The sequence below is a fragment of the Mus musculus genome, chromosome 7 (assembly GCF_000001635.26).
Source record: "Mus musculus strain C57BL/6J chromosome 7, GRCm38.p6 C57BL/6J".
NCBI lineage: Eukaryota > Metazoa > Chordata > Mammalia > Rodentia > Muridae > Mus > Mus musculus.
Window position 1 is genome coordinate 16,531,429 of NC_000073.6, and position 27,571 is coordinate 16,558,999.

Here is a 27,571-nt window from a genome sequence, read left to right on the forward strand (position 1 = left end):
CTAATACTGCAACCCTTTAATACAGTTCCTCATGCTGTGGTGACTCCAAACATAACATTTCATTGCTACTTTCTAACTGTAATTTTGCTGTTATGGATTGTAATGTAAATATTTGATATGAGGGTATTTAATATGTGATCTCTGTGAAAGGGTTGGTCAATTCCAAAAGGGGCTGTGACCTACAGGTTGAGAACCACTGCCTTGGTCTAAGTTTTTTTTTTTTTAAATCTTTATACATACATATACACACACATATAGGTATCAAAACAAAAGTGAGATGACTCAGTTGGTAAGGAAACTTGCTACTGAACCTGATAACTCAAAATCCACAAGGAAGGAGAAAATGGATTCTTACAAGATGTCCTCTGACTTTCCCATGTGAAGGTTCACTCACATATACTTAAGTAAATGTAACAACAACAACAACAACAACAACAACAACAACAACAAAAGTAGCTTAATAGGATGCTTTTGGCTTACCTAGGAGGCAAGGGAAGGTGGGAAGGAAACCTCATTGAAAGACAAAGGATGCAAGCTTGCAGTGTGACCTGTAATAACATGAGACGAACACACACCTTTCAGCAGCCAGCTGATTAAATAACCCGATACACACAAAGAAGGAATATGCAGAGGAAAGGAGGGAGTGGCTTATATACAAGACAGGATTGGAGGAAGAGACCTGCAGTCCTAACACTGGAGAACTTGAGATATTAATGAGACATTGTCTCAAACACTGCAAAGCAAACAAAATGCGTCATACAAATGCATCATGTCGCCGAGTGGTGGTGGCACACGCCTTTAATCCCAGCACTTGGGAGGCAGAGGCAGGCGGATTTCTGAGTTCGAGGCCAGCCTAGTCTACAGAGTGAGTTCCAGAACAGCCAGGGCTATACAGAGAAACTCTATCTCAAAAATAAAACAAAACAAAACAAAACAAAACAAAAAAAGAACAACCTTGTTTAACAAGGATAACAAAATCTGTGTACTGCTATCCTTACAATTTAAGGCCATGGGGCCTTCACAAGTATGTTGCACATTCATCCACATGCTCACTCAGAAACACACATACCTACACCCCGTTTTAAAAGCATAGGTCATTGTTAACCTCTGTATGGCCTTGAACTCAGAGATCCATCTGCCTCTGCCTCCCCAGTGATGGGATAAAAGGTATGTGCCAAAACCACATAAGTTACCTTTAAGTGACGACCACTTAATAAATCTTCTAGAAGGGAGAAGCCATCTCTTCATCTGGAGAGGAAGCCTGCTAATAGCTTCTATCTAACCTTGCTTATTTTTGCTGCTCAGGCATGCTGGATAGGAGCTGTCATGGAGCTGTATCCATAGCCTCACATTCAATCTTTGTAAAGGTTTGTGTCCATGTCAAAAGTCAGCCTCCCAGGGCTGTTGCAAAGATCAAGAAAGATGAATCAGTAATAGTGCCCTCACCTCCTCAAGGTTCTATCTTTATGATAATGGGGATACAACCCAGAGCCTTGAGTACATGCTCTACCAGTAGGCTCTAGCCCCTTCACAGCCATCTAAACACAGACAATCTCCATCTAGAATCTAGCTCCCATTTCTGTTTTCAAATGCCTAGGGACTAAAACTCTGTCCTAGTCTCTGTCCTCATTGAAAGAGACTCACTATATCCTTACACAGAAATAAAAGAATCATTGATAGATCCAGAGTTAAACTGGATGTATTCTGACACTGGTCATAATCACCTTGCCACCATCCACAATGGTCACAAGACTCTAAGGTCACAGAGAAAGCCTACCAGAATGAAATACATCATGTATCCTAAACCATTACTTTAATAACTCGAAAATCCCTCTCTCTCTCTCTCTCTCTCTCTCTCTCTCTCTCTCTCTCTCTCACACACACACACACACACACACACACACACACACACACACACACACACACACAAAAGCATTACTACTGGCATAACAAGTGCTTAGAGTTCCAGTTACTTATGAAAATGAGGTAGGAGGACTTATTTTGTTTGCTTTTCCAGACAGGTTTTCTGTGTATGTGTGTAACCCTGGCTGTCCTGGAATTCACTCTGTCAACTGGGCTGGCTTCCAATTCAGAGATCTGCTTGCTTCTGCCTCCTGAGTACTAAGATTAAAGGTATGTGCCAACACCTATGATCCTGGTTGGAGGATCCTTAAGTCCATAAGTTTGAGCTTAGCCTTGGCTCCCTAGTGAAATTTTGCCTTAGAAACAAACCAAACCAAACCAAATAAAAACCACCCTCAAACAATGTGCTTTGCATAAATTTGAGTCAATGAGATGCTCAGCAGATAAAAGGTTTGCCAAGCTCGATGACCTCAATTCCATCCCTGGGACCCAACTTCTTCAAGAGGTCCTTTGACCTCTACATGTATGTTTTGGTACTTGTGTAGAGCTACGACCATGTGTGGAATGGATGCCTCCAGCTGGCTGCTCCACATTATCACCTTTCTGGTTATATGATAATTAAGAGCTGTGTGCATGGCTTGCTTTTGCTTTTTCTTCATGTATTTCAGGAAAAAAAACAAACAAACCCATGAACTTGGGATGGAAATTTGTGGTATCGCAGCTTACCTAGCATAGTTTTGTGCTTTGTGCCCAGGACAAAGGTAAGAGAAATCTCACAGCAATTATACAGTAATTTAAATTTTGTTAAGAAAACAAAACAAAACAAAACAAAACAAAACACCTTTTAGTCCTTTTCTTCAAAGATCACTCTAAAGATTCAGCCCCCCTGACCCCCACAGGAAGTATGAGCCAGTAACTGGTCAGATTAGGAGATACATGACTGCCATCAAGAAGTCCAAGGAAATGTAAATGTGAGATAGAAATATGCCCTTAAACAGTAAATATTCCAATCATTCTTAAACAGGTATTACCACATTCTTCTTATCTGGTCTATGCCTATTTTAAAGTTTTCCCAAAAGGGCCAACTAAATGTTAATGCCTAAGCCCACCACTAACTCCCCATCTCTATGGAGGGGCAGCTTGGAATCAGAACTGTGTTCACAGGCTGGGGAAATGGCTTAGCAGGTAAAAGTGCTTGTTATGCAAGCCTGATGACCTGAGCTCAATGCCCTGAAACCCATGTAAAACAGCCAGGTACAGCAACATGTGTCTTTAAGTCCACAGTTACCGATGGAATGTGGAGAAAGCCAAGGTACCTCCCAGCCTTTCCAGCCTAGAGTACATAGCATAACCATAGAATCAGAGTCCCTACTTCTCCCATAGACACTTGAAATCTGGCTCTGACCTTCATATGGGTATAGCAGTGCATATGCATGCTGTACACTGCATATATAGAAAAATTATGTTTAGGCTGAACAGAGTGACACAAGTCTGTAATCTCAGCACTTAGAAGAGATATTGTGGAAGGAAGATTGAAAAGCTCTTAACCAGCTTGGGAGATCTATCTATCTATCTATCTATCTATCTATCTATCTATCTATCTATCTATCTATCTATCTATCTGTCTGTCTCAAGACCATTATCTGTCAGAATCAATGAATGAAATTCTATTCTGTCAAGTCCAGGGCAGGCATCTCTACTTTGTTTTTTCTTACTCTATCATCATACACCTTTTCATTCTAACATGATAGGCTAGCCCCATGCTGAAAATCATCTCGGAAGACTTGTGGAATTAGGGTCCTGCAGCACCTTCTAGTTAGAAGAGAACACAGGCTCCTCTCTTCCTAGTGCAGCCAGCCAAAGTGAGCACCTCTCCATAAACTGTTCCATAAACACCAGAAGAAAGAGTTCTCTGTTGTGGCTTTTGAAACTCATAAAATAGATCACCAAATACAGAAACCAATTGTAGTTTCACTTATCAGGAGCTCTGAGGCATACACTAGAAAGGTCTCATTTCAACAAAACTGCAGCTGATGTGAAAAGATAAACTGCCTTTTGTTTTGTTTTGTCTTAAGCTATTAGGAGGTCACAGAACCTAAACAGCTGAAGGATTCCAGCCAAGAGTAAAAGGACCTAAACCAGGGTGAAATCACAAGGTCTTACGCCATCTCTTTTTGTAAAAGTGGGGATCCATTATCCGATTCCCAAGTCATCTTCTGTTTCAAACCAGTTCGACAGTTGAGAGCCAGGCACTATACAAAAGAGTACCATTATCTTTTCTGTCTGTGGTTCTCCAGTATACGCCTCACATCTTCACCCTTGTCTTGTCCTGACTCTGTCATCTCAATTCCCATTCTGTTGACCTAGTTCTTTTTGTAGTCCCATAGGCACAAAGGTCTCTTACTGAGTTAGGGTTAGGGTTAGGGTTAGGGTTAGGAGGAGCTAGGGTCTGGGGCTGGGGCAAGGCTTGAAGTGTTGAGTAGCAGTCAGTCCTTTGCTTCTGCATTCACTGACACCCTGGCCCTAAGACAATACTTGAAGCACTGGGAAACAATACAACATTTATGTTTCAACACGTATGAAGCTGTAAAATTCAAGATCAAAGTGACACCTCAGTTTGTGGTGAGTCCCTCCTGGTCTGCAGAAGGCCTCAGAAGAAAGCATTTCTTTCATGTCTCTCCTTGTGAATGACAACAGTCAGATATACAACCCACCTACAAAGAGAGATGTGCTATACTAGTAGCCTGCTAGAGTGAAAAGGGAAGGGCCATGGTCCATCGTACAGGAGGCAGTGATGAGCAGTAATGTGGAGACGGGGCACTGAAGAGTGCCTGTGTAAAGAGGTCAGACAAGATCCATTTGTGCTGTGTTTTCCCAGTGAGAGCTCCCATTCAGGTAAAACTGCAGGACTCCAGCTGGGACTGCAGATCTGGGGGGTGTAGGTGAGCAAAAAGGGGGACCAGGGCTTCTGTGCGTTTTCTCCTTCCAGAGAAAAGAGCAGAGTGAGACTTGGAGGAAGGCAGCTACAGCAAAAGCCCGTGAGAGCTCAGGTACTCCACACAGTGGCAGAGCTGCTTTTCTAGAAGGAAGCCAAATCCCATCCCTCCTCAAAGCCCTCGACCAACACCGCTCATCCTCAGAGGACCCAGGGCTCTGTCTACAATACTCCAGTCTCGGGGCATCCCACTTATGATCGCTCTGTCTGAAGGCTCTTCTCCAGGACACAGAATGGCTCCAGTTCTTACGACTTTTACCCTCCTCAAAAGCAACTTAGCCTAATGTGGTAGCACATGTCTGAAATCCCAGCACTTGCTACATAGTGAGACCCTGTCTCAACAAACCAACAACCCAACAAACCAATCCATCTAAAAGCCTATCTCTCCAAACATTACTACAGCGAAATATATATGCTTAATTCAGAAAGTTCATACTCTAGGGGAGACACTTCCATTTCTTTTCTTTGGAGCACTAATCACTAATATCCTTCATAGTTTCCTTATTATGACGCTTTGCCCTCCTTTTGTCCAACTGTACTATATATGCTATATAGGGACAAGGACTTGTGTATTGTGCAGCAGAGAATATCTAGCATCCTTAACATAATTTCTACTTTCAGAGCCTTCAATGTGCTGGGCCAACTACTTTAACTCTCTGGAGAAGGCAGAAAAATAAACACACAAGAATGAGATAAAGTTGAGACCTGAGATCTCTGGGGGAAAGCAAATCCTAAGTTGCATGGCAGACCTGGACAGCAGGAAGTGCTATGAACAGGATACTGGGACTTCAACTTTAATAGTGAGTAACAAGAAGTTAAAAGTGAAATTTCACAGCATGGCCACAACATTTTCCCACTCCCTATTCTGAGGTTGTCTGAGTTAGGTAAGCACCTAACCCCCCACCCCCACCCCCAGGATTTCTTAGATTCAGTCCTAAAAAGGTAGATAGGTCACTGGCTGTGGAGACAGGAAGCAGTTCGGCCTACATCATGGTAAAACTGGGAATTTAAAACAATTACTCGGGTTCCAGAGTCCATGCTGACCCACCCTGCTACATCCTCTAGTAATTCATAAAGGAATGTCCTTCAGGGAAGTTATTCTTTGTGGGGAGAGGCCAGTCTGGACCCTGAGAGCTGGTACCTCTGTGTAAGGGCAGATAAGGGTGCAGTATCCTGGACAGTGTCAACAGCCGCAGCAGAGGCAATGGCAAAAGGCTTATTAGTTATGGCCACTAGCTACTGTTACAAGGTCTATAACACACTGAATCATCCTACTGACTCAAAGTGCTTTTATTAGTCCCATTTGGTGGTGCAGGGAGTGAAGGTTAAATATTTGCTAGTAAACAGCAAAGCCAAGGCTTGGCTTGAGGCTCATTCTATACAGATTATTCACTAGTGAGAAAGAAAACACAACCAAAACGTGCTGAATGTATAGCAGGGCTAGGCTAAAGGTCTTTGCAGCAGATCCACTGTTAATGATAGTGGCATTCTGTGACCTGCCCCCACAGGGATGCTCAGTTGGCCCTGAGAATGTTTGCTAAGAGGCCATCTCCCAAAGGTCTCTGATCTAATGGCAAGAGCTGTTCCCTGAAGATGTTCTCATCAATTAGCGGTGAAACCTAAATCTGCCATGAAAAAAGCAATACACACGTTTAACAAGGCAAATGAAGCTCTGAGTCGTTCTTTTTACTTGTGCTGAGGAGCTGGGGGTTGCCTCTGCATAGAAACATAACACTGAACCACATACACAAGTACACAGGGAATGACAGAAGTGTGGCTGTAAGCCATTGGATTAGCTAGAGCTTGCTTCCTATCTAATTTGTCTTCCCATACTACTGAGAGCTGATCTTTCTGTTTTGCAGTCTGGGTGAGACCTGTGCATCACTGTCAAGTGTCATGGAGAGCATCACTTGTCTGATCCACACATATGCAACATTTAGGCAGTGAGCAATGGTTGGGCAAGCCGGACTCTGGGGTCATCAAGATGGTGTAAACCAGTCTGAACTGGAAACCAGAGAGCCACAGTGAAGAGAAGAGCAGGGAACAGGCAGCCAAGTGCCTCCTGTAGGTAGAATCATTCAGCTACTACAGGAATGTGTGCCACTGTGCTGTTCCCCATCCATCCTCATCCTTAACCCTAAGAGATACCAAACCACAAAGCCATCATGTTCAGCACACTAAATTGAATTAATTACTCAAGCCTTCTGTCATGGTTTGTATATTCTTGGACCAGGGAGTGGCACCATCTGGAGGTATGGCCTGGTTGGAATAGGTGTGTCATTGTGGGTATGGGCCTAATACTCTCATCCTAGTTGTCTGGAAGTCAGTCTTCCACTAGCAGCCTTCGGATGTAGACGTAGAACTCTCAGCTCTGCCTGTGCCATGCCTGTCTGGATGATGCCATGCTCCTACCTTGATGATAATGGACTGGACCTCTGAACCTGTAAGCCAGCTCCAATTAAATGTTGTTTTTTATAAGACTTGGCTTGGTCATGGTGTCTGTTCACAGCAGTAAAACCCTGACTAAGACAGAAGTTGGTACCAGAAGTGGGGTATTTGAAAGAATGTGGATTTTTGGACTTTGGATTTGGAACACAGTGGACTGTTTTAAATGGGGCTTAATGGGTCATCCTAGTAGGAATATGGAAGACTTTGTTGCTGGGTATAATTTGAACTGTGTTGACCTGGCCCAAGAGATTTCAAAGGAGAAGAATTTCAGAATGTGGCATAAAGACTGTTTTTGTGGTATTTTGGTAAAGAATGTGGCTACTTTTTGCCCTTGTCTGAAAAGTCTGCCTGAGGCTAAGGTGAAGAGACTCAGATTAATTGCATTGACAAAGGCAGTTTCAAAAAAGCCCAACAGAGACTTTGTTCTCTGGTTAAGTCTTATGAAGAGAAGTTTGAACAAGCATAGCAAGCTTAGAAAGGAAAAATATAAAATATATGGTTCGAGTATTAAAGGGGTACCAGGAAGTGAAATGGAGCAAAATCCTGTGTTCTAGGAGATAACAGATTAAGGGAGTGGAACCTTGGGGCAAGACCCTACCCCCATTGGATCCAGGCACGGTGGCACACACCTTTAATCTCAGGAGGTGGGCTGATCTCTGCATTCAAGGTCAATCTACAGAGCAAGATCCAGAACAGTCAAGCTTAGGCAGTGAAGGAGTTGGAGAACAGAAAGCTGGTGATAATGTAATAGAACAAGGGGGCCATGTTCTAGCTCCTGCAAGCAGCAGAACTCCGCAGTTTCAGCCATGTGGTTCTGGCTTTAGAGTGAATAATAGAAGGGATTGCTTGGACAATTGATACTGGTTAGCTGGAGCTAAGAAATTAGCGGTGATTAAAAAGAGAACAGTGTCACTGAGGTAAAATCTTCTGGGAAGTGTTTTCTGTGAGCACATAGATGCTGTGTTCCAGAGATAGCCAAGGTTGTACCTCCTACTGTAGCTGTACCTGGTAATGGGAAAGAGTCACTAAGGTGGTACTTGTTTTGAAAGCATGAAGGGGTTATGAAGAGCAGCTGAGGCTTGGCACTGTGAGAGGCCATGGAAGGCCATTGGTAAAGGTGCAGCCTCAGTTGAAGCTGATGGCCCAGGACTGAAGGGGTCATGCAAAGGATTTGAGGCTTGGCACCATGAAGAGAGCCTATGAGAGGGTATTGGTGAAGCCTAGTTGGAGTGGAACACCCCAGTGTATTAGAGATGTCAATACCATGGGATGATCACCAAGAACAAAAGCCTTAGTGGAGTGGATCAATCTGAGCTTAGAGTACTACAGAGGGCAGAGCTGGAGAAGTGATGCCAGCCCTTAGGAGGAGCCCAAAAGATCAAGTGGAATCCCAGACACTGAAACAAGAAGCTGTTAACACTGAAATTGCTGTGGAGACTCAAAGATGTTAAAGATGCCAGAGCCATGGGATACATGCTGAGGAAAGCTGCTAACAGGGAGTGGAACTAGGAGAAAGCAGTTTGTTGCAGTCAACAAAGATGAAAAAGGAGTGGAGATCTGAAGACTGCTTTGACATCAGCCATGGAGATGCAGAGTTTGGAGTTTGCCCAGCTCATTTCCTGTCTTTCTTTGGGGATTACAGTTAAGTGATTGGATGAATCTCAGAAGAGATCTTGAACTTTGGACTTTTAACATTGTTGAGACTACTATAGACTATGAGGACTTTGAAAGTTAGACTAAATGCATTTTGCATTATGCTATGTTTAAGTATGGCCCCCCCATAGACTCATGTGTTTGAACAAGTCTACGGTGGCCAGGGAGTGGAATGTCATGGTTTGTATATTCTCGGACCAGAGAGTGGCACCATTTGGAGGTTGTTTGGTCTTGTTGGAATAGGTGTGACCTGGTTGCAGTAGGTGTGTCACTGTGGGTGTAGGCTTAATACTCTCACCCTAGGTGCCTGGAAGTCAGTCTTCCACTAGCAGCCTTTGGATGAAGATGTAGAACTCTCAGCTCTGCTTGCACCATGCCTGCCTGGATACTGCCATGCTCCTGCCTTGATGATAATGGACTGAACCTCTGAATCTGTAAGCCAGCCCCAATTAAATGTTTTTTATAAGACTTGGCTTGGTCATGGTGTCTTTTCACAGCAGTAAAACCCTAACTAAGACACCTTCCTTATAGGCATATGCTTACTGCAGGACTGACTGTTCAGAACCACCCCAGAGATACAATGCTGAATGAGGGAAGCCAGGTACTAAAGGAGTATCTCCTACCATTTCACTGTTAAAGCTATTCTACCTCTTCAGAAGCCAGGACATGCTTATCCTTCCTTCCTGAGGGAAAGAACCACTAGGGCACAGCTAGGAGATTGCTCACTTTCTGCTCCATCATGCATATCTGTATTGTGGAGGGCTGGTGAGATGGCTCAGTGGGTAAGAGCACCCGACTGCTCTTCCGAAGGTCAGGAGTTCAAATCCCAGCAACCACATGGTGGCTCACAACCATCCATAATGAGATCTGAAGCCCTCTTCTGGAGTGTCTGAAGACAGCTACAGTGTACTTACATATAATAAATAAATAAATCTAAAAAAAAAAAAAAAAAAAAAAATCTGTATTGTGGACATGAATGGTGCACTTCTGTTAATGTACAGTCAACTTCAGGGACAAGCTTTAAGAAATCTACTGATGGCATAGTCCAGTGTTTTTCAGCCTGCTGCTCTGGGATCTCTATTCTCATATCGACCCCAAGCATGTCAATCGTTAGCCACTGAAACAATGGCTAACATTATGCATGCCATGCCAGGCCTTCTCCTAAAATATAGACAAGATTTGGGTTCTCAGAATCTGCTGAATGACATCCTGGGTACACAGGCAAATCTGGCCCTAGCCAGTGGACTTAACACTGGCCTACACAGGGGAAGGGCTTCACTGATAGAGGCATCATACTAGGTTCCCAAATGCTTCTTCACGATGACTCTTCTTCTGAGTCTAGGCCAGTTGTCTTGTAAATATAACACATCTGATTTATCCAGTCATTGTCTCCTGATAAAGATTCAGGTGAAATACTTGCCGAGGAAGTTCATAAGGTTAGGGTGCACTCACTGCTAGTGGGCAGGGTATGTTCAATCACTGTTAGCATAGTACGCTTGGCCCTCTCCAGCATAAGGTACTTCCATTACTAATGTGTTTGGTGATTTTTTTTTTTTTTCTCTTTCTGTGTTGCCCCATCTGGCCTCAAACATAGATCCAGCTATCTCTTCCTCCAGAGTGCTAGGATTAAAGAAATGTGCTACCGTGAACAGTTATGCATACCTACCCACATATACTTATACAATAATTTATTGTTGAAACAGCACATCTTGCTTAATCTTCGCAAGTAATGGAACTAGAGGCATGAACTTTCATAGCCGGCTCACGCTATAAGACTGTAAAACAAAAAGTTTTCTGAACCATTCAGGCAGCAAGTCTGGAGTCCTTAAGATCAGCTTCACTAAGGCGTGATTTACTGAGGCATCCATTTAAAGTACCAATTATGAAATGTGTACATAAGCAAAATTACCACAATCAAGACAAGTTTTCTTAGGCTCCCTTGTAGAAAACCATTCCTGGGCCAGCTCCTAAGCTGCACTGACCTGCCTGCCACCAGAGAGTGGCCTTACTCCCAGAGTTCTGCAGAGTTATTTCTGTGGTTTTGTGACTAGCCTCTGTCACTCTTGGCAGAATGGCAGCTGCGGTCTGTCATGTTAGTGGGTGTGACAAAGCTAGAACCTTTAGGTTCCAAGTTGTACTCGATGGGGTGGATACACCATAGTTTGTTCTTTTACCTGTTGAGGGACTTCTGGGTTCTTTCCAACTTGGGGAATCTCCTGAACAAAGGTACTATAAACTGTGGTGTAAGTCTGGGTGAACATGTTTTTATTTCTCTCAGGCAAATAAATACCTAGAAGTGGATGGCAAGTGTATATTTAACTTTTTCAAATGTGTCAAAGAGCTCTGCAAAGCCACCCCTCTTCCCTACACCCTCTGTGGTTTCTTTGAGGATGCTAACTGCTCTACCTCTTCACAAACACTTGATCTTGCTAGTCACTTTATTCTCTATTATTTAAAAACCCAATCCCGTTCTATGTTGATTAATTATGGATGTAGGATTATATCTATCTCTGTAGGGATAATCTCCTGGGTATTGTATAGAAGAATCACCTGTCAATAAAAACCTAATAGTCAATAAGCTGAGGCAGGATTAGAAGGCGGAACTTCCTGCTGAGAAAGAGTCAGGTAAAAGGAGGATTTTTTTCCTGCCACCTGGACTCTGAGGAGATAGACATATGAAACTGAGGAAAGGTAACCAGACATGTGGTACACACAGAATAGAATACACAGAATAGTTACGTAAGTTATGAGCTAGTCAGGGAACAAGCCAAACCTTATGGCCTAGGCATTTATTCATAAATAATTAAGTCTTAGAGTAGTTATTTAGGGAACTGGGTGTGGGTGGAAAACCCCGAGCTAACATCTCTCTTCCATCCTGGACATCATGAGGGCAACTCAAGTTCAACACAGTGTTTAGCATACAGGAGGTGCTTAATTAATGAAAACATTTACTGAATACTGGCTGGATGAAATCTGCTACCCCTACAAGCAGATGATTTTTAGATCTACTCATGAGTTCTCAGGAAGTTTCTGCCTCCCTACAAGCATGCAGTCCTATATGTGGGACTTTTCCACTTAGGCAAGTCCAGTGTCCCGGAAAGGTAGATGGTCCGCACCACTTGCTTCACAGAACCATTAATTGACCACACACTACATCATAACCAAGGTAAGGTGGTATGACTTTATTCTAGGACTCCCCCCCCCACCAAAAAAAAAAAAACCAACCAAACAACCAACCAAATAAAAAACATCTTTGTTTTTGGAGACAGGCTTTCACTATGTAGCCTTGGCTGGCCTGGAACTCACTATGTAGACCAGGCTAGCCTTTTAAACTCAGAGCTTATCTGCCTCAGTCTCCTAGAGTGCTTAAGTGTCACCACCACACCAAGCCCACAAAGAACTTTTACAAATGAATGGACTTTAGTTACAACACTACACCCAACTAGGAGCAGCCCCTAAGGGATAGAAGGCTTTCTCAAGGCTTATTGCTTCTGAGATTAGTGGATGGGAACACAGACACTGCCATCTTCTTGCCAGTAACACTAACCCTGTACTGCAATGACACCAAGGTTCTCCCAGAAGGAGTAGGAGGTTAGGATGTCCCTGCTCTGTCCCAAGGGCTTGATTTCTACTATGTCTGGTTTTTTCAAACAACCAAACAAGCTATTATGAAAAACAAACACACACACACACACACACACACACACACACACACACATCCTAAAACAATGATAGCTCACAACATCCTCAAACATGTACAGATATGAAGTGAGCTGATGGGTATGACAGTAAGTCGTTTTTGGCACTGACCCAGGTTCAATTCCCAGCACCCACATGGTGGTTCGAAACTGTACAATTCCAAGGTTCAGACACCTTCTTCTGGCCTCCACAGGCCCTGTCCACACACGTAGTGCAGACATACATGCAAGCAAAACAGACATATACATAATGAAAAACAAAAAGTTTTTTTAAAATGTAACATCAGATTTGAGGCCTACCAGTTAGGCATACAGAGCGGTATGAATACTATGATTTAAGACATCAAACAGGTACATTCTGCCCATGAAACGACTTCATTACTCCACACTGTGGTTGCCTGCCATGCTTGCTTGAGTGAGGGGCCCTTGAAAGTTCCCTCATAGATTCCTGTGATATTACAGCATGGTCATTTCCCAAACCACAGGAAAACCTTGATTCAAATCTGGCTAGAGACCTAGGCTTTGAAATTTATTTAATTACCGGGGCAATTCCAAATCAAACCATACTTCTAAACAGGTATTCTTAGAACAGCAAAGTTCTAAAAGTGACCCTTCACCATATTCCAGACAAATACACTATGCAGAATTGAGTACTTCTACTCCCTACCATGAAGCAGGAACTCAATTAACTTGACCAGTATTCTCTGTTACTTAGGAGTCACACTGCCCCACAAGGGAGCAGTGACTCTACAGCCTCAAGCAATTTTCCACATAAACGAAAACCAGGGGCCAGGGAGAACATCTGACAGAGAGCCAGCCCCCGGCCTCTCTAGCGCACAGTGACTCTCACGGAGGTCCCAGAGCAGCTGTGGTAACATGCTCTCTTCCAGCCTTTCCGTGTAACTGGAGCTGAGAGGATGAAAATCTAACACCCTATTAGCACAGAGGCTGACCCACAGCTGCCACAGCATCTGCAAATCAATCCGGGAGCTCTTCTAACCACTGGCCACCGCCTGCTTCAGCACAGTGCAGATTCGGGCAACATTTAACAAAGGTAAAGGAACTGGTCATGAAAAAAGTTAAGAACAAGAATTAATCTACACCCATGATATTCCAACATTCACCTAAGGTAGGAAATGTCCTCAGGAAGAGCTTCAACTGAAGCCCAGTTATAAACAAAATATCAGGAATGGCAGTTTTCACATGAGAAAGCCATGAGAAAAGAAGGCGTAAGTATGGAGAATTTATACGTTCATCCTAACTGAAGTATCAAGTTCAAGGTTAGCCTGGGCTCCATGACTGCTTCAAAAACAAACAAACAAACACAACAACAATAAATGCCCCAAATCCCACAAATTTTAAAGGTGCTAGGATAGCTTAAGTTGCCCGATTTACAGAATATTAAGCCCTTCTCTCACCCCAAGTTCCACTGCTGTCTATGCCCGGCTAGTTATGCTGATAAGGCCGAGAACTGGATGGGTGGGAGCATCATGGGCCCCAAGGCTGGGGTCTGACTGAGCTCTCAAGCCCACTTCTGAAATGCAAGGTCCAGTGCATTATTTTATCTGCCAGAGCCATGTGTCAATGTGCCAAGATTAAGGGAACAGATGCAGAAACTGGGGTACAAATTCTTTTGAGGTTGGTGTACTCTGACAAGGTTTGATGGTTCTGTTGGTCTGGGAGGGCTTGGCTGGACACCCATGTGAAAATGTGCAGTCACAGGGCTATTCCTAAAGAGCAAGAAAGATGACAGGCCAGTGAGAGCACCCACTGAGAAAACAGTTCATAAAATTACTCAACACGAGCTTACAGAGCTCTCAGAATTCATATCACAGACATACCTGCCTGAGGAGGAAGCAGTGGTCCTGTGTCCACTGCACACTGGGGACTTACCTAGAACCATGCTGAGAGGTTGTGGGTAGTGCTGAAGTGGGCTGAGGGTGATTGAGATGTCTCTAGACAGCACTCCAATGGGCTATTCTGTAAAGAAGCTCTCTAGACACTTCAGAAAAGGTCATGGTAGCAGTAGGGGTGGTGTTATGGGATGGGGTTAAGTCCAGAGGGGACAACAGTTCTAGTAGACAAATGTAGTATATAACTGTTTGCATCTTGGAACAAAAAACACAACAGTAACTGATAGTTTAAAGTTAGCTGAGCAAATTAATTCAAACATGGATGGACTAAACATGGACTATGCTTGAAATGACACTATTAGTACTATCTTTCAGGTGCTAGAGGCGGAACCTGGGGTTTCTGTTAAGCAGGTGCCTGAGCACTGAGATATGCCCTAGCCCTTGGCAAATACTGCTTTCTTCCCAAAATAATTGTTAATATCAGTGTGTCTGCACATACCCATATATACTGTGGGATATGTGTGGAGGTCAAGGACTTTCAGGAAGTGGTTCTTACCTTACACCATGAGTTACAGGTTTGCCATCAAAGGCTTTTATGTATTGAACGGATTGGCATGCCCCTAGTGAATATTCTTATATTCATCGTTGTCAATGCCAATGTAGTATGAAGAACCTTTCAAGTTTTCATTAGCTTTTACTACATTCAAATTACCAACCAAGAGAAAGAGGGGGAAAAGAAAGCCATGGGTATAGTGACAAATACATACCTATGATCCTTGCAAGGAGAAAGTAGACCAAGGAGCTCAGCCTGATTTACAGATGAGGATTCAGGACCCTTTTTTTTTGAGGTGAAGGATGGGGGAAGCGGTACAGGAGCAGAGATGATACCAGTGCTCTGGAGCCAGAGGTAAGGCACACCAACACAAAGCCACAGTGGCCTGTAGTTAACATTCAGGACTCTTGGAGCATGTCTATGGCCAGGCACCATGATCTTTGCCACTCATGTGGGTCTCTTTGAGCCCTGTGGCCCTTCCATGAGGCAGGCCAGTTATCAGTGGTTATTGATCTACCGATGAACAGATGACAGAGCAGAGATTCTGACCCAAGCAGGGTTATGAGTTTAAAGATTCGTCAGGACTCCAGAAGACCTCTTTAGCTATTCTGACTCTTCTTCTGACACAGGGTCTCACTGTACAGCTCAGTTTGGTCTGGAACTCAGAGATCTGCTTGTTTCTGTTTCCCAACTGCCAAGACTTAAGGTGTGAAACAGGGCCCTGCTTCTTAAGCACACAGGGAGATGATGTTTCATGATCAGCAACAGAGGTATGGTGAATCACTTATTACTGATTTTATGCAACACTGCAGTAAGATACAATGCAGTTAAGCATTCTGTATTTCAAACAAGTTGTACAAAATGTGTACTTATTGTTAAAGTAAAGTAAATAGCTGTTTTAAAAATAGGTATGCTTTCAGAAAGTTTAGGGGCTGAGGAACATGCACATAAAACAATGTCTTATTTAAACATAAAACCTAACAGGCTTGCATATGGGCAGGAGGGGTTAACAGTGAAATGAGGAAGAATGGAGAGGCTTTTCTGCAGCAAGATCACACAAGCAGGATAAACTGAGAGAGAGAGAGAGAGAGAGAGAGAGAGAGAGAGAGAGAGAGAGAGAGGGCAGAAACAAGAGATGATGTAATTTAATTTAAGAGATTGGAATATGTTCAGACGAGTCAGTGTTTGGGGGGACAGAGATGCAATCTGGCAAAGTTCAGAGAGTAGCAGCTTAGCTTGGCAGTGGCTGAAGGGTGAAAGGGTTAAGAGGACACAGATTCCTGTCTCTGTGTGTGCTCAGGAAGTGTGAAGAATCACACTCAGGTCCTTGCACATGCCAGGTAAGTGCTCTAGCACTGAGCTACACACCTAGCCCAAGTATCTGTATTTTCCACCTTAAAGATTCTGCTTTGTGGGTGGTGAGACTCAAACCCCAGACTTCTGCAAGAACATACAGTGCTCTTAAATGCTGAATATTCTCTCCAACCTCCCAAGTCTATAGTTTTGTTTTACTTTTTCCTATGGGGGGTAGGGGGTGGGGGGTGGGATGGGATAAGTGGTTTGAGTCAGTGTCTTACTGTTTCCCTGGCTGACCTGGAACTTGCCATGTAGGGCAGATTAGCCTCAAACTCACAGAGATCTGCATGTCTTTGCCCCCTTTAGTGCTCAAATTAAAGGTATGCACTGGCTCCCAAGCCTATAATTTTAAGTTTAATAATGCTTGGAAATCCACAGTGATAGGCACCTGCTTCAGGACCTCCTCAAAGATCCTTGAAATCAGCTAGGAGAAAATAGAGAGAAACTGTAGTGTGAAACTGGAAGGCAAAGAGCTACGTAGGAACCCTAAGTCAATAAAATAGAGCATCCACACAAGTAAAATATTGTCATCTCAAAAACAGAAAACCTTGAGGCACTTCCCTTTGTTGTATCTCACATTCATTTGTGTGTAAAAACCGAGGTATGCTGGGCGGTGGTGGCGCATGCCTTTAATCCCAGCACTTGGGAGGCAGAGGCAGGCAGATTTCTAAGGCAGGTGGATCTCTCTCTAAGTTCGAGACCAGCCTGGTCTACAAAATGAATTCCAGGGCAGCCAGGGCTACAGAGAAACCCTGTCTCAAAAAAACCAAAACCAAAACCAAACAAAACCAAACGGAGCTATATGATCACAAGATATTCAAGCAATGTGACTGTTTTCTTACCTCTGCAGAGCAGAGACCCTAACTATATATGAATCTCAGACGCCTGACCAGAGTGCCAGAAATGCTAACAGTCTCAAATACTTGTTCCCACTATTAGATGTAATATGTGTCCCATATAAAGCTTTTTCTCCTTCCTCAAGCAGTTTATAGACTTACAAGAGAACACAAACAACTAAACAACTACCAAACAACTAGCCACATGTTAAAGCCATCTCTGGTCTGAGGACAGAACTGCTGCCACATACTTTTAAGTCTAGTCAATGCCACATGTTAGCATCCTGACTGAAGCCCCAGCTGTCAGATCACCCAAGTCTTTCTGTTAGGAAGCTCCTTGCAGGGAGTGGGAGGTACTATCTGCTTTGGGGGCACTTACCTGTGGCTTCGATGTACTCAATGCATCTTTCAATGAAAATGGGTATCGGTTTCTCTGGAGTCACCACTGTTGTTAAGGGCACCCCAAAATAGTTACTCTCCCAGGTTGCCTTTGTGATGGATGGCCGGGGTTTGGGCTTTGGTTTCTGTCCAGGAAAGAAAAGAAAAGAAAAAAAAAAAAAAAAAAAAAACAATGGAAGCACAAAAAGTGAGGATCTTTGTTCAAAAGATTTCAAGCAAGACAAACAGATCCAAATTCACTCATCTCCCTAACAGTATTTTCTGGCCTCCAAATATCATACAAGATACTAGAAGGTTGTCACATAGTCACACCTTTAGTGAGAGAGTATATTATTAAAACAAAGATGTTTATAAGAGCCAGGCCAAGTTTACTTAGTAAGTAACATCATAGTGGTATCCATATCCTCCACTGGGGACATGTTGGAGTAAACAGGAAGTTTCCAAACAATCTACATGGATGATAGATGGTGTATACTCAGATATGGCTGATGCCTTGGAAAAATCAAACACGAATACAAAAACTAGTAATTTCCTCTTTCTAGAAAAGAAATAAAGTCAGCCTGGAGTTAATTCCTAGTGTTCTCCACACTAGGAAATGGTAATAACAAAACAATACAATGACATGATCTAGGCCCATGCCTGTATCTCAGGCCCTAGGAGGCTGAGGCAGGAATATCAAGAGTTCTAGGCCAGTGTGGGCTACATCATTGTGAGACCATGTCTCCAACCAACCAGCAAGTGCAGTGACAATCACTGAGATTTTACTATAACCAAACAAGTTCCATACTTACTTTAAAACCTCACAACCATTCACCTTTCCAAGAAAAAGAAGTCACACAGTTCTAAATGACTCAACTAGTTAAAATGCCCAATCACTAAAACCCAAACCGTTTAACCCTAAAACTGATGCCTCAAAAAAAAAGTCATTCAAACTTTGCCTTTCTCCCCCTTAAATTTAGTTATTTTGAATCTCACATGAGAAAAACCCAAAAAACAAAAACCATTTTATACCAATGTGAACTCTCCAAAGCCAAGGAAACAGGCTTAGAATGTCTACCTTTGTTAAAGTATCTACTAAAAGAAGAAGGCAACAGGATAGGGCCAGGTAAGTCTCTGGCATCCAAGTTTCATTTCCAAGTGGCTCAGCCCAATGCAGCAGGGCAGACAGCTAGCTCCCTTCAACAATGTGTAAGGGCTATAAACATATTTCAGGACCTTTCCATAACCCTCAGAAGAAGACGTCCAACTACCAGGTCATAGGTCAGCCTTTCCCTTTTCTTCTGCCTATTTTCATTCATTTTAATATTCCTTTAAAGGGAATAAGCTACGTCCTGTTTAGTCTGAGATTCTTTAAGAACTTCTGGTGCAAACTGGGGGAGTGGGGGGAATTGAGGGTGTGAATTGGGATTAGAGAGGGTAGAGGCAAATGAAAAAGTATACTGGGCTGCCAACTGGTAATACCCCAGAAAACAATCAAAAGGTAAAGAGAGCCCAACCATCAGCCTGCTAAATAATTCAATGTGAAGATCCATGTATCCCAGGTGGTCTGGCCCTGCTAAACACAAGACACAGCTCTTCAGGTAAGCAAGCACTGACTTTAGGGAAAAACAAACTGGTGACTTAAGATCTTTCTTTATGGACAAATCTAGACTGCCCAGCAATGTATGATGCTCACCTGTAATCTATACTTGTATAAAGCTCAACATAAAGAATTTAAGCTTTGCAGGTCACACACTTTTAATCCCAGCACTTGAGAGGCAGAGGCAGGTGGATTTCTGAGTTCGAGGCCAGCCTGGTCTACAGAGTGAGTTCCAGGACAGCCAGGGCTGCACAGAGAAACCTTGTCTGGGGTATAGGGTAGGCATGTGATATTTAAGCTTTGCTGCCAGGTACTATGTACCAGCAAGCACAACTGTGGCATGACTGTTACAGAACTCACCGACTGCTTGCTGATTGGACCTGGGGCTTGCTCCACAGGAGGGAGTCCTGGTACAGTAAACCTGGTGAAAATTCCAGCACGAATGGAGGAAGGGTTCATAGGCTCTATCTAGCTGAGGAGCTATTGACAACTAATGGTTACTCAGAGAAAGGGAGTCATTTTACTTCTGGGATGTGGGCACTGGTATGCTGCCCTTGATGTGCATGTAGGTAACGCCAATTGTACTCAGTGTATTACTTTAAAAAAAAAAAAAAAAAAGACAAGACACAAAGGCTAAGTGGGTTGTATAGGGAACGGGGTTGGAAAAAGGTAGATATAATTAAGATAGTGTGTGTGTTTGTGTGTGTGTGTGTGTGTAAAAATGTCAAAGAGCCTGGAGTGGTGGCCCACACCTTTAATCTCAGCACTTGGAAGGCAAAAGCTGGTAGTTCTCTGTGAATTTTGAGGCTAGCCTAGTCTACATACAGAGTACAGGAGAGCCAGGGCTAGAGAGAACTTGCCTAATCAAACCATGAGCCCCCCACCCCCCAAAAAAAACCCCAGAAAGACAAGAAAAGAAACTATCAAAGAATTAAAAAAATAAAATAAAATAGAGTCTGATGTGGGGAACATGCCTTCCTTTAATGACAGCACGTGAAGGAAGAGGATCAGAAGTTCAAGGTCATCCCTGACTAGATAGCAAGTATGAAGCCAGAGTGGGTTAAAGACTCTATCTCACAAAAGAAAAACAGATTTCAAGGTTTTCAATCTGCCTAATGTGGCTTGGGTTGGGTACCATATCATCTCTACCTACCTCCCTGAGAGCACCCTGATCATAGGGTGTTATGGGTGGGACCTTTCAGTTGATGCACACTGTTGCAGCCTTGAAGCAAGCAATGTTCTCTCTGTAAATGTCCCTGCCATTTAAAAGGTCAGTTCTGGAATGTGAATAGCCAGTGACTGGCCATCTGTATTAAAACAAAACTTCCATCAATCCTGACAAATTTCTCTGTTAAAATGAAGATAAATTATTCCTCGGTAAAACTGAAGTTTCCTTTTTTTGGGGGGGTGGGGTGGGGGGTTGAGACAGGGTTTCTTTGTGTAGCCCTGGCTGTCCTGGAACTCACTCTGTAGACCAGGCTGGCCTCGAACTCAGAAATCCGCCTGCCTCTGCCTCCCGAGTGCTGGGATTAAAGGCGTGCACCACCACGCCGGAAGCTTCCAAATAAAGTGTTGCTAAGGCAAAGAGTGGAACCAAAAGGCAGGAGATGGGCCCGATTCTCCCAGTCATCACCAGGATGCCTTCTAGCCCTAACTGTAGCATCTAGTCAAATTGAAACAACATACTCTTCAGAATGATGCTCAGGTGTATGCTACCAATTTACTAACTAGAGAGATTTGTTTCACCCAAGTAATCTGTAGGCACTAGATCCCAAGTTTCTTTTTCTTCCCTCCACCCCTCTCTGGTGGTACCAGAGAGTGAACCTAGGGCAAGCACTTCACTATTGAGGCACCCCGGTCCCTTCTAGTGGATTCTAGTATAGCATGCTAGTGCTATCCATGCTCCCAGAGTAACACCTCACCACACTACCACACAAAACAAAACCCATACAACAACAACAACAACAACACACACATAATAAGAACCTTGGGGCCACTGAACTGGCTCAGCAGATAAAGGCACCTGCTACTAATGCTGAGGTCCTTTTCTATACCCAGGACCCACATGGTGAAAGGAAAAAAACTTGTACCTGAAAGTTATCCTCTGGCCTCTACAGGCATAAGATATGCCTAGGCCTACACAGAAAATAATGGAGGAGAGGAACAAAAGGAAGAAGGGGAAAGAAGAAAGGGAGAGAGGGAGGAAAAGAGGGAGGTATGTCCCTGGAGATGAGTGCAAGGAAATCCCATCTAGATGGGTAGGTGTGACTGCAGAACTTGTGCTTATAGCACTATGGTTTAAGTAAACTTCCTGGGGGAAATTCTTAGGATAGGTAGAATGAGTAAATGGATGCTGGAGAAGGAATAAAAGCACACCGACTATATAGATGCCAAAAGGCTTCTAAAGGTAATATACTCAACGACTTTATTTGTGTGTATGTGTTAGCTTGCTTTTTATTGCTGTGGTTAAGACCACAGGCAACCTGGGGAGGAAAGAGTTTTTACTTCATTTACAACATCCGTATTGTAGTCCATCATTCAAGGAAATCAGGACAGGAACTCAAGGCAAAAACCTAGCTATAAGAACTGAAGTAGAGACCACAGGGGAATGCTCATCCTGCCTTGTTTACTTACTTTCTTTTTCTTAGTTTGGTTTCTGTGACAGGGTCTCACTATGTAGCCCTAGCCAGCTATGTAAAGCAGGCTGGTCTCAAACTTGAGATCTGTCTGCCCCTGCTTTCAGAGTGCTTGAGTTAAAGGTGTGTGCCACTATGCCCTATACTAGCTTACTTCCTTATGGACTACCTGCCCAGGGATGGTACTAACCACAGTGATCTGGGCCCTTCTACAATAACCACCAGTCAAGAAAATGCTCTGTATGTAGGCAAATATGACAGGGACATTCTCTCAACTGATATTCCCTCTTCTCAAATGACTCTAGCTTATATCATGTTGATAAAAAACAAAACAACCAAAACTAACCAACACCGTGTCTGCGCATGCATGTCCACTGATGCCAGAAAGGGATGGCAGTGGTGTTAGATCCCTTGGAGCCAAAGTTACAGGCATCAGTTACAAGGAGTGCTGGGATCTGAACTTTAATCTTCTGATAGAGCATTAAGTGACCTTGGGTCATCTTCCCAGCCCCAGATATTACTATAACAACAACAACAACTACTACTACTATTACTGCTATTGTAAAAAGTAGTATCTCATATACTACTTCTACTACTTTTTCTTCTTCAAAAAATACTACTACTTCTACTTCTTTAAAAAATAGTATCTCTTATAGACCAGGCTGGTCTTAAGGTCCTGAATCCTCTTGCCTCTGTCTCTTCTGTACTGGGATTATAGTCATGGGCACCTATGCTCAGGAGATTTCAAGATGAAAAGAGAAGTGCTCTAAAACAGTTAGAGCTCAAAACAGTTACAGGGCCACCTACTGCTACTAAGGAGCAGGCTTATTCTGTATTAGTTAGTTGTGCTGCAGAGATGAGAACAGGATAAAATATAAATTAGACTGCTTCTTATCTCTTTCATCTCAGAGTCCAAGATCTAGTTTAACCCTTTAATTTATGAATGTGGCAATGAAGATAGCATTAGACAGTATCAAGCCCCCTTGCTGAGTGACGTGAAGTCCATTCCACCTCTTCACGTGCACTCTCTTAAGATTTAAACTCTGGACTACAGAATGTCAAAAACATCCTTTAGATAACGGAAGGTTCTCCAGAGCATCACAAAATTAGAAAGGAATTCTTGAATAACTACTTTAAACCTTCCTCATTGGGAAGTTGGTATGTGGAATGTTATGCCAAGAGCTGGGCTGGCTTCTGATATTACCAACACTTCTGACATCTGAAGGGTTACTGTGTACATTTTAGTTAGAAATTTCATTCTCCCAAGTGGTTTGCCAGATGTCTCCTGTCTCCAGTCAGGCACATGCCCCTCTTTAGGGAATCAGAGGGAGCACTCTCACAGAAGGTGTTCTCAACATCCATCTTCTTTTGGGGTACTCACTTAGCAGGCCTAACTGGAAAAGGCTAGGAGAGGACAAGCCCCTAGAATGACCCACACATCTGTGCCTGGAATGGATCAAGCAATGCAAAAGCAATTCCCTAGGAAGCTAGCTAAGTGTTGAAACCTCAAAGTCATCCCGCAAAGCCAAAGATTATTTCATAGCAGAGATCAGAGACCCTGTAAAAGGCTGTGAGCAACTGCAGCCAAAGCCTACACTCCTTCCTCCAGGATGAAATGTCAATGCCACAGATGAAGACAGGCCCAGCTTAAGTCACCTCCTCCTATCCTTTAGATAGATGCTGATGGAATGAATAATGGCTCCACTGTTCCAGACCTCTTGGTTTCCTTAAAAACAAGCTTAAAGTGTATTAGCTCACACCTGCAATCCTAGCATTTGGGAGACAGAGGCAGGAGGATTGCCCAAGCCAGCTTGGACAGTATAGTGAAAGCTTGTCTCGAAAAACAAAAGGCATCACTCAAGCTTCCTCCACCCCAACTTGCATTTATCACCAACACTGTGATTTTTCTAGTTAGCAATCATTTTCTCATGTTTCCAACAGAGCTTCAAAGGGGCCCTTTCAATTAAGTTACTCATGCTCCTGGAACTCATCAGCTTAGAGCACCTTGATTTAGGGCAAAACAGGAAGGCGGTTGTGTCAACCCATTGCAGTGATAAAGAGTCTGGCAAGCCTGGCAAACCTGCATCCTGGCTTCTTGAGACTGACTTCTTGGACAGTGCAGCTGTGGGCAAGGTAGAAGAGGCTGCTGGATCCAGGTGCAGCCATGTAATGCTCTGCCAGAAATCTCATGCACGGACTCTGACTTTGCCAGAGTTATGGGGCTGGCCTTTGGGAGGAGGGCTGATTTTGACTGCAGCTGACCTCACCTAGATCCTGCTGAGGTATTTTGATATAACCAGGTGGTGGAGGAGAGACAGCTGGCTTAGGGAAGCATCACAGCAATTCTTTGTCCTTTGAAATAAAGATCTGGACTCCCTATTTTATTTAAAGAACAGGTGTGTGCAAACTAAAGCAGATAGTTAAAAAGATTGTCTATTTTTAACAGCAAAAAACACACTACAGAAGTTCTTTAGGTTTTAAAATAAACAGAGAAACCAGGCATGGTGGTACACATAATCCTAGCACGCAGGAGTTTCAGATAGGATCACTGAGTTTGAGGCCAGCCTGGGCTACACTATAAACACTATAAAACACTATAAAATAAACTGAAAATCCTCTGGTGTGAGTTTAAAACAACGTCTAAACTTCTGATGGCTAATTCAGTCCCTCCATGCCTATTTTGGCCCTACTTGACTATCCTTTGAAGACAGAAACAGCAGCACCATGTTTTCAGGAGGAACAGCATAGAGAAATGGACTTACTAACCTAGACTCTGTTTGAATGAACACAATGAATGGCCTCCTTGATCTAAACATGTGCACATTAACAGCAAGTATTAGCAACTTTCTTGCAAATAGAAATGGCAGCTAGAAGACTGGCCTCAAAAACTCACCCATTCTTTGCACAGTGGTAAACCGGGCAAGGTAAGGTGTTTACTTGTTTTTAAGACAGTGTCTCCTGTAGCCAGACTGGCCTCCAAGTCACTGTGGAGTCAAAGCTAGCCTTGAACTCATGGTTCTACCTTCACCTCCCAACAGCTGGAATTACAGACAAGTCCCACCATCCCCCTGCTAGGGTAGTGTTTAATCTCTCTGATTCTTAGTCACTTCATCTCTAAGATATAAATGAGCTCTGCTTCCTGATCCAGCCAGCTGTGATGAAGTAAGCACTTCTTTCCCCACAGAGACATCTGTTCCCGTGCCTTCCCCACAACAGACCACACCCTCAAAATGTTCTTCAAAATATACTCATCTATAAAATAAAGATGGGGTTAAAAAATTGCATAGGTAAAAATATACACCGACCAGTATGCTTTCCATAGTTTGGCATTCTTTTTCTGTTTCTGTGGTAGCCACACTACAGACCGTACCCATATGAAAAAATTCTGGTCTCTGAATTCCACACTATATCTCTATGAATCCTCCATCTTTAACTGCCTGCCTGGTGCTGCATCCATGTTAGTTTTTTTTTTTAATTACCAGTTCCTTAGGGAACTTTTCTAGATGTCTCAGTTGAGTGTAAACTTTGTTAAAGAACTCCTCTATATCTAGTACCTCCCTGTCTGGTAACACTTAAAGTACATAAAAGTTCTAGTTCAGAAGCTATCACAGAGAAACACTAACTAGCACATTTGGACACCATAACACCAGGTTGGAGACAAGCGCCTGCTGATGCCCTTGCTGAACTGAACGCTGGCTTCCTAAAGGGCGAAGCTGCTTGTACATGGAAGCCAAAGTGCCTTCTTTAGTAGACTAATCTTTTTAAAATTGTTTAAAGATTTCTTTTTGTTTTATGTGCATGAACATTTTGCTGCATGTGCCTCTTATTCACTGAGCCCCTACAAATCTTATTTTAGAAGTCAGCAAAGTCATGTTAGTCCTGTTTTTTAAAAAAGCAGTTTCGCGTACCCCATATTAGCCTCAATGTCACTATGTCCCAAAGGTGACCCTGAGCTCCTGATCCTCCTGTCTTCTACCGCAATCATACTACTTCTAGGATCATAGAAATTCAGGTATCTCATCTTAATAGCTCACTCAGGAGGACTAAGCTCAGAGAGGAACACACTGAGGTTTTCTGAGCAAGTTACAAAGAGCTCTTATCACATTCCACTTGTCTGTCAAAACCAATATCCCTCTCAGGGATGTGGGCAGTCCAACTCCCCAGCTGGTTTTCATTCACACTAGAAACTTTAACTCCGTTCTAGGCCTCACAAAACGAGAGCTGTGTCCGCACAAAGCCACAACAACCAGCCAATTCACTAAATCCAATGAAATAAGCCAATTCACTGGGGGGACACAAACTGTCAAACTGGTTACTTGGTGCCTTATAGACCAAACAATGTGTGATTCAAACAGTTCACTTTTCAATAGGTTGTCTTGTCATGTGGCAGCCACAGTAAGTGAAAGATTTTCTTTATCACTGTTTTGTCTTTTTATTAAACACAGGAGTAAGAACATTTCTGACAGAAGGGTAAATAGCCAATAATGTCTAGTCTTTAAATCGTAGTCAAACACACCAAATTTCAGCAAAGTGTATGAGCCCCAAGGGTACAATTGTGGAGCAAGGCTATACCGCCTGCTTTTTGGCTTTTAAAATAAGAGCTACTGGTCCCGATCTCGTCTTTGCAAACACACTGCCTTGGGAGACAGGGACATGAGCAGCAGCAGCTTTAGACAAAGCTCTATTCACAGTGGCCCAAGTGCAATCTTGGAGTTTCTATTTCATTCAGTTGAGTGCGGAAGGCTCCCACTGAGGGTGGGCTGCTGAATGGTTCCGTTGGGAAAAGGACCCAAGGAGCACTGGCTTTACAGTCTGCACTTTCATTAGGAGAGATGAAAGCGTCTCTCTCTCTCTGACTATAGTTCTTTAGTAAGGTACTAATCTAGCAAATTAGCAAGAGTACTGAGGAGTTTTTTTTTTTTTTTTTTTTTTTTTTCCTTTCTCCCCATCACATTGGTACCCAGAGCAGAGCGTCTGTTCATTAAGGTGGTTGTCAGGGTGAGCACAGAACAAGTAGCTGAATCACTGTGGGTTAAACCTTGTACCAAAGAGGAAGTGGTGTAGTTAGGAGGACTGCAGCAGACTCCTCCCCGGGTACAGTGCCATGTTCCACCTGCTGCTGGGGCATGTCACCTTATGCACTGCTTCAGCCTCATCCCTCTTCCAGGTCTAGTTTCATGGTGACAACCACCCAAACTTCTGGCCCATGATAGTCAGACCTCCAGAAGGAGCCAGAGGAGGTACATTATGTGCTCAAGGTCCAAATAAGAAAGCAGGGAGTTGGGATCTGACCCTAGGACTTCATTCTTGGCCTCAGCAGCTAATAGTGACCCCGACTCTACCCAAGCTATCCCAACGTGAGCTCTGTCCACAAGGCTTTAACTGGACAGATAAGATGATCCATTCATAGCAACCATGTACATCTAGCTGCCCTATCTGAGTGCTATGGCTTGGTCCAGAGGGGGTGGGGTTGGGGGGCATTTCCCCAGCAGTCTGGCGTACAGGAGGGTCTGAGTTGCTTTCTATGACCAGGGAAATCCAGAGTGTTTTCCCCTCACTTGAAATAAATGTTGTACTGCCTTGTCATGCCAATAAAAATTAAAAGATAAATCCCTCATAGAGGGTAGCTTGTACTCTCTGCCCCGATGGTATCTTGCTCTTCCAGTAAAACAAGTGCCAGTCTGCATTCTCAATGGCAGCAG

General features: G+C 43.4%; 1 protein-coding gene across 3 annotated transcripts in view; it reads right to left on the reverse strand.

The window, feature by feature from the left end:
- Arhgap35 (Rho GTPase activating protein 35) overlaps positions 1-27,571 on the reverse strand; it is a 120,521-nt gene that overhangs the window by 36,956 nt on the left and 55,994 nt on the right. For all 3 annotated transcript variants that reach the window (NM_172739.4, XM_006539809.4, XM_011250512.3), the window contains one exon: positions 17,635-17,779. In NM_172739.4, coding sequence (NP_766327.3) covers positions 17,635-17,779 — 145 coding nt within the window. The remainder of the gene's footprint in view (positions 1-17,634; positions 17,780-27,571) is intronic.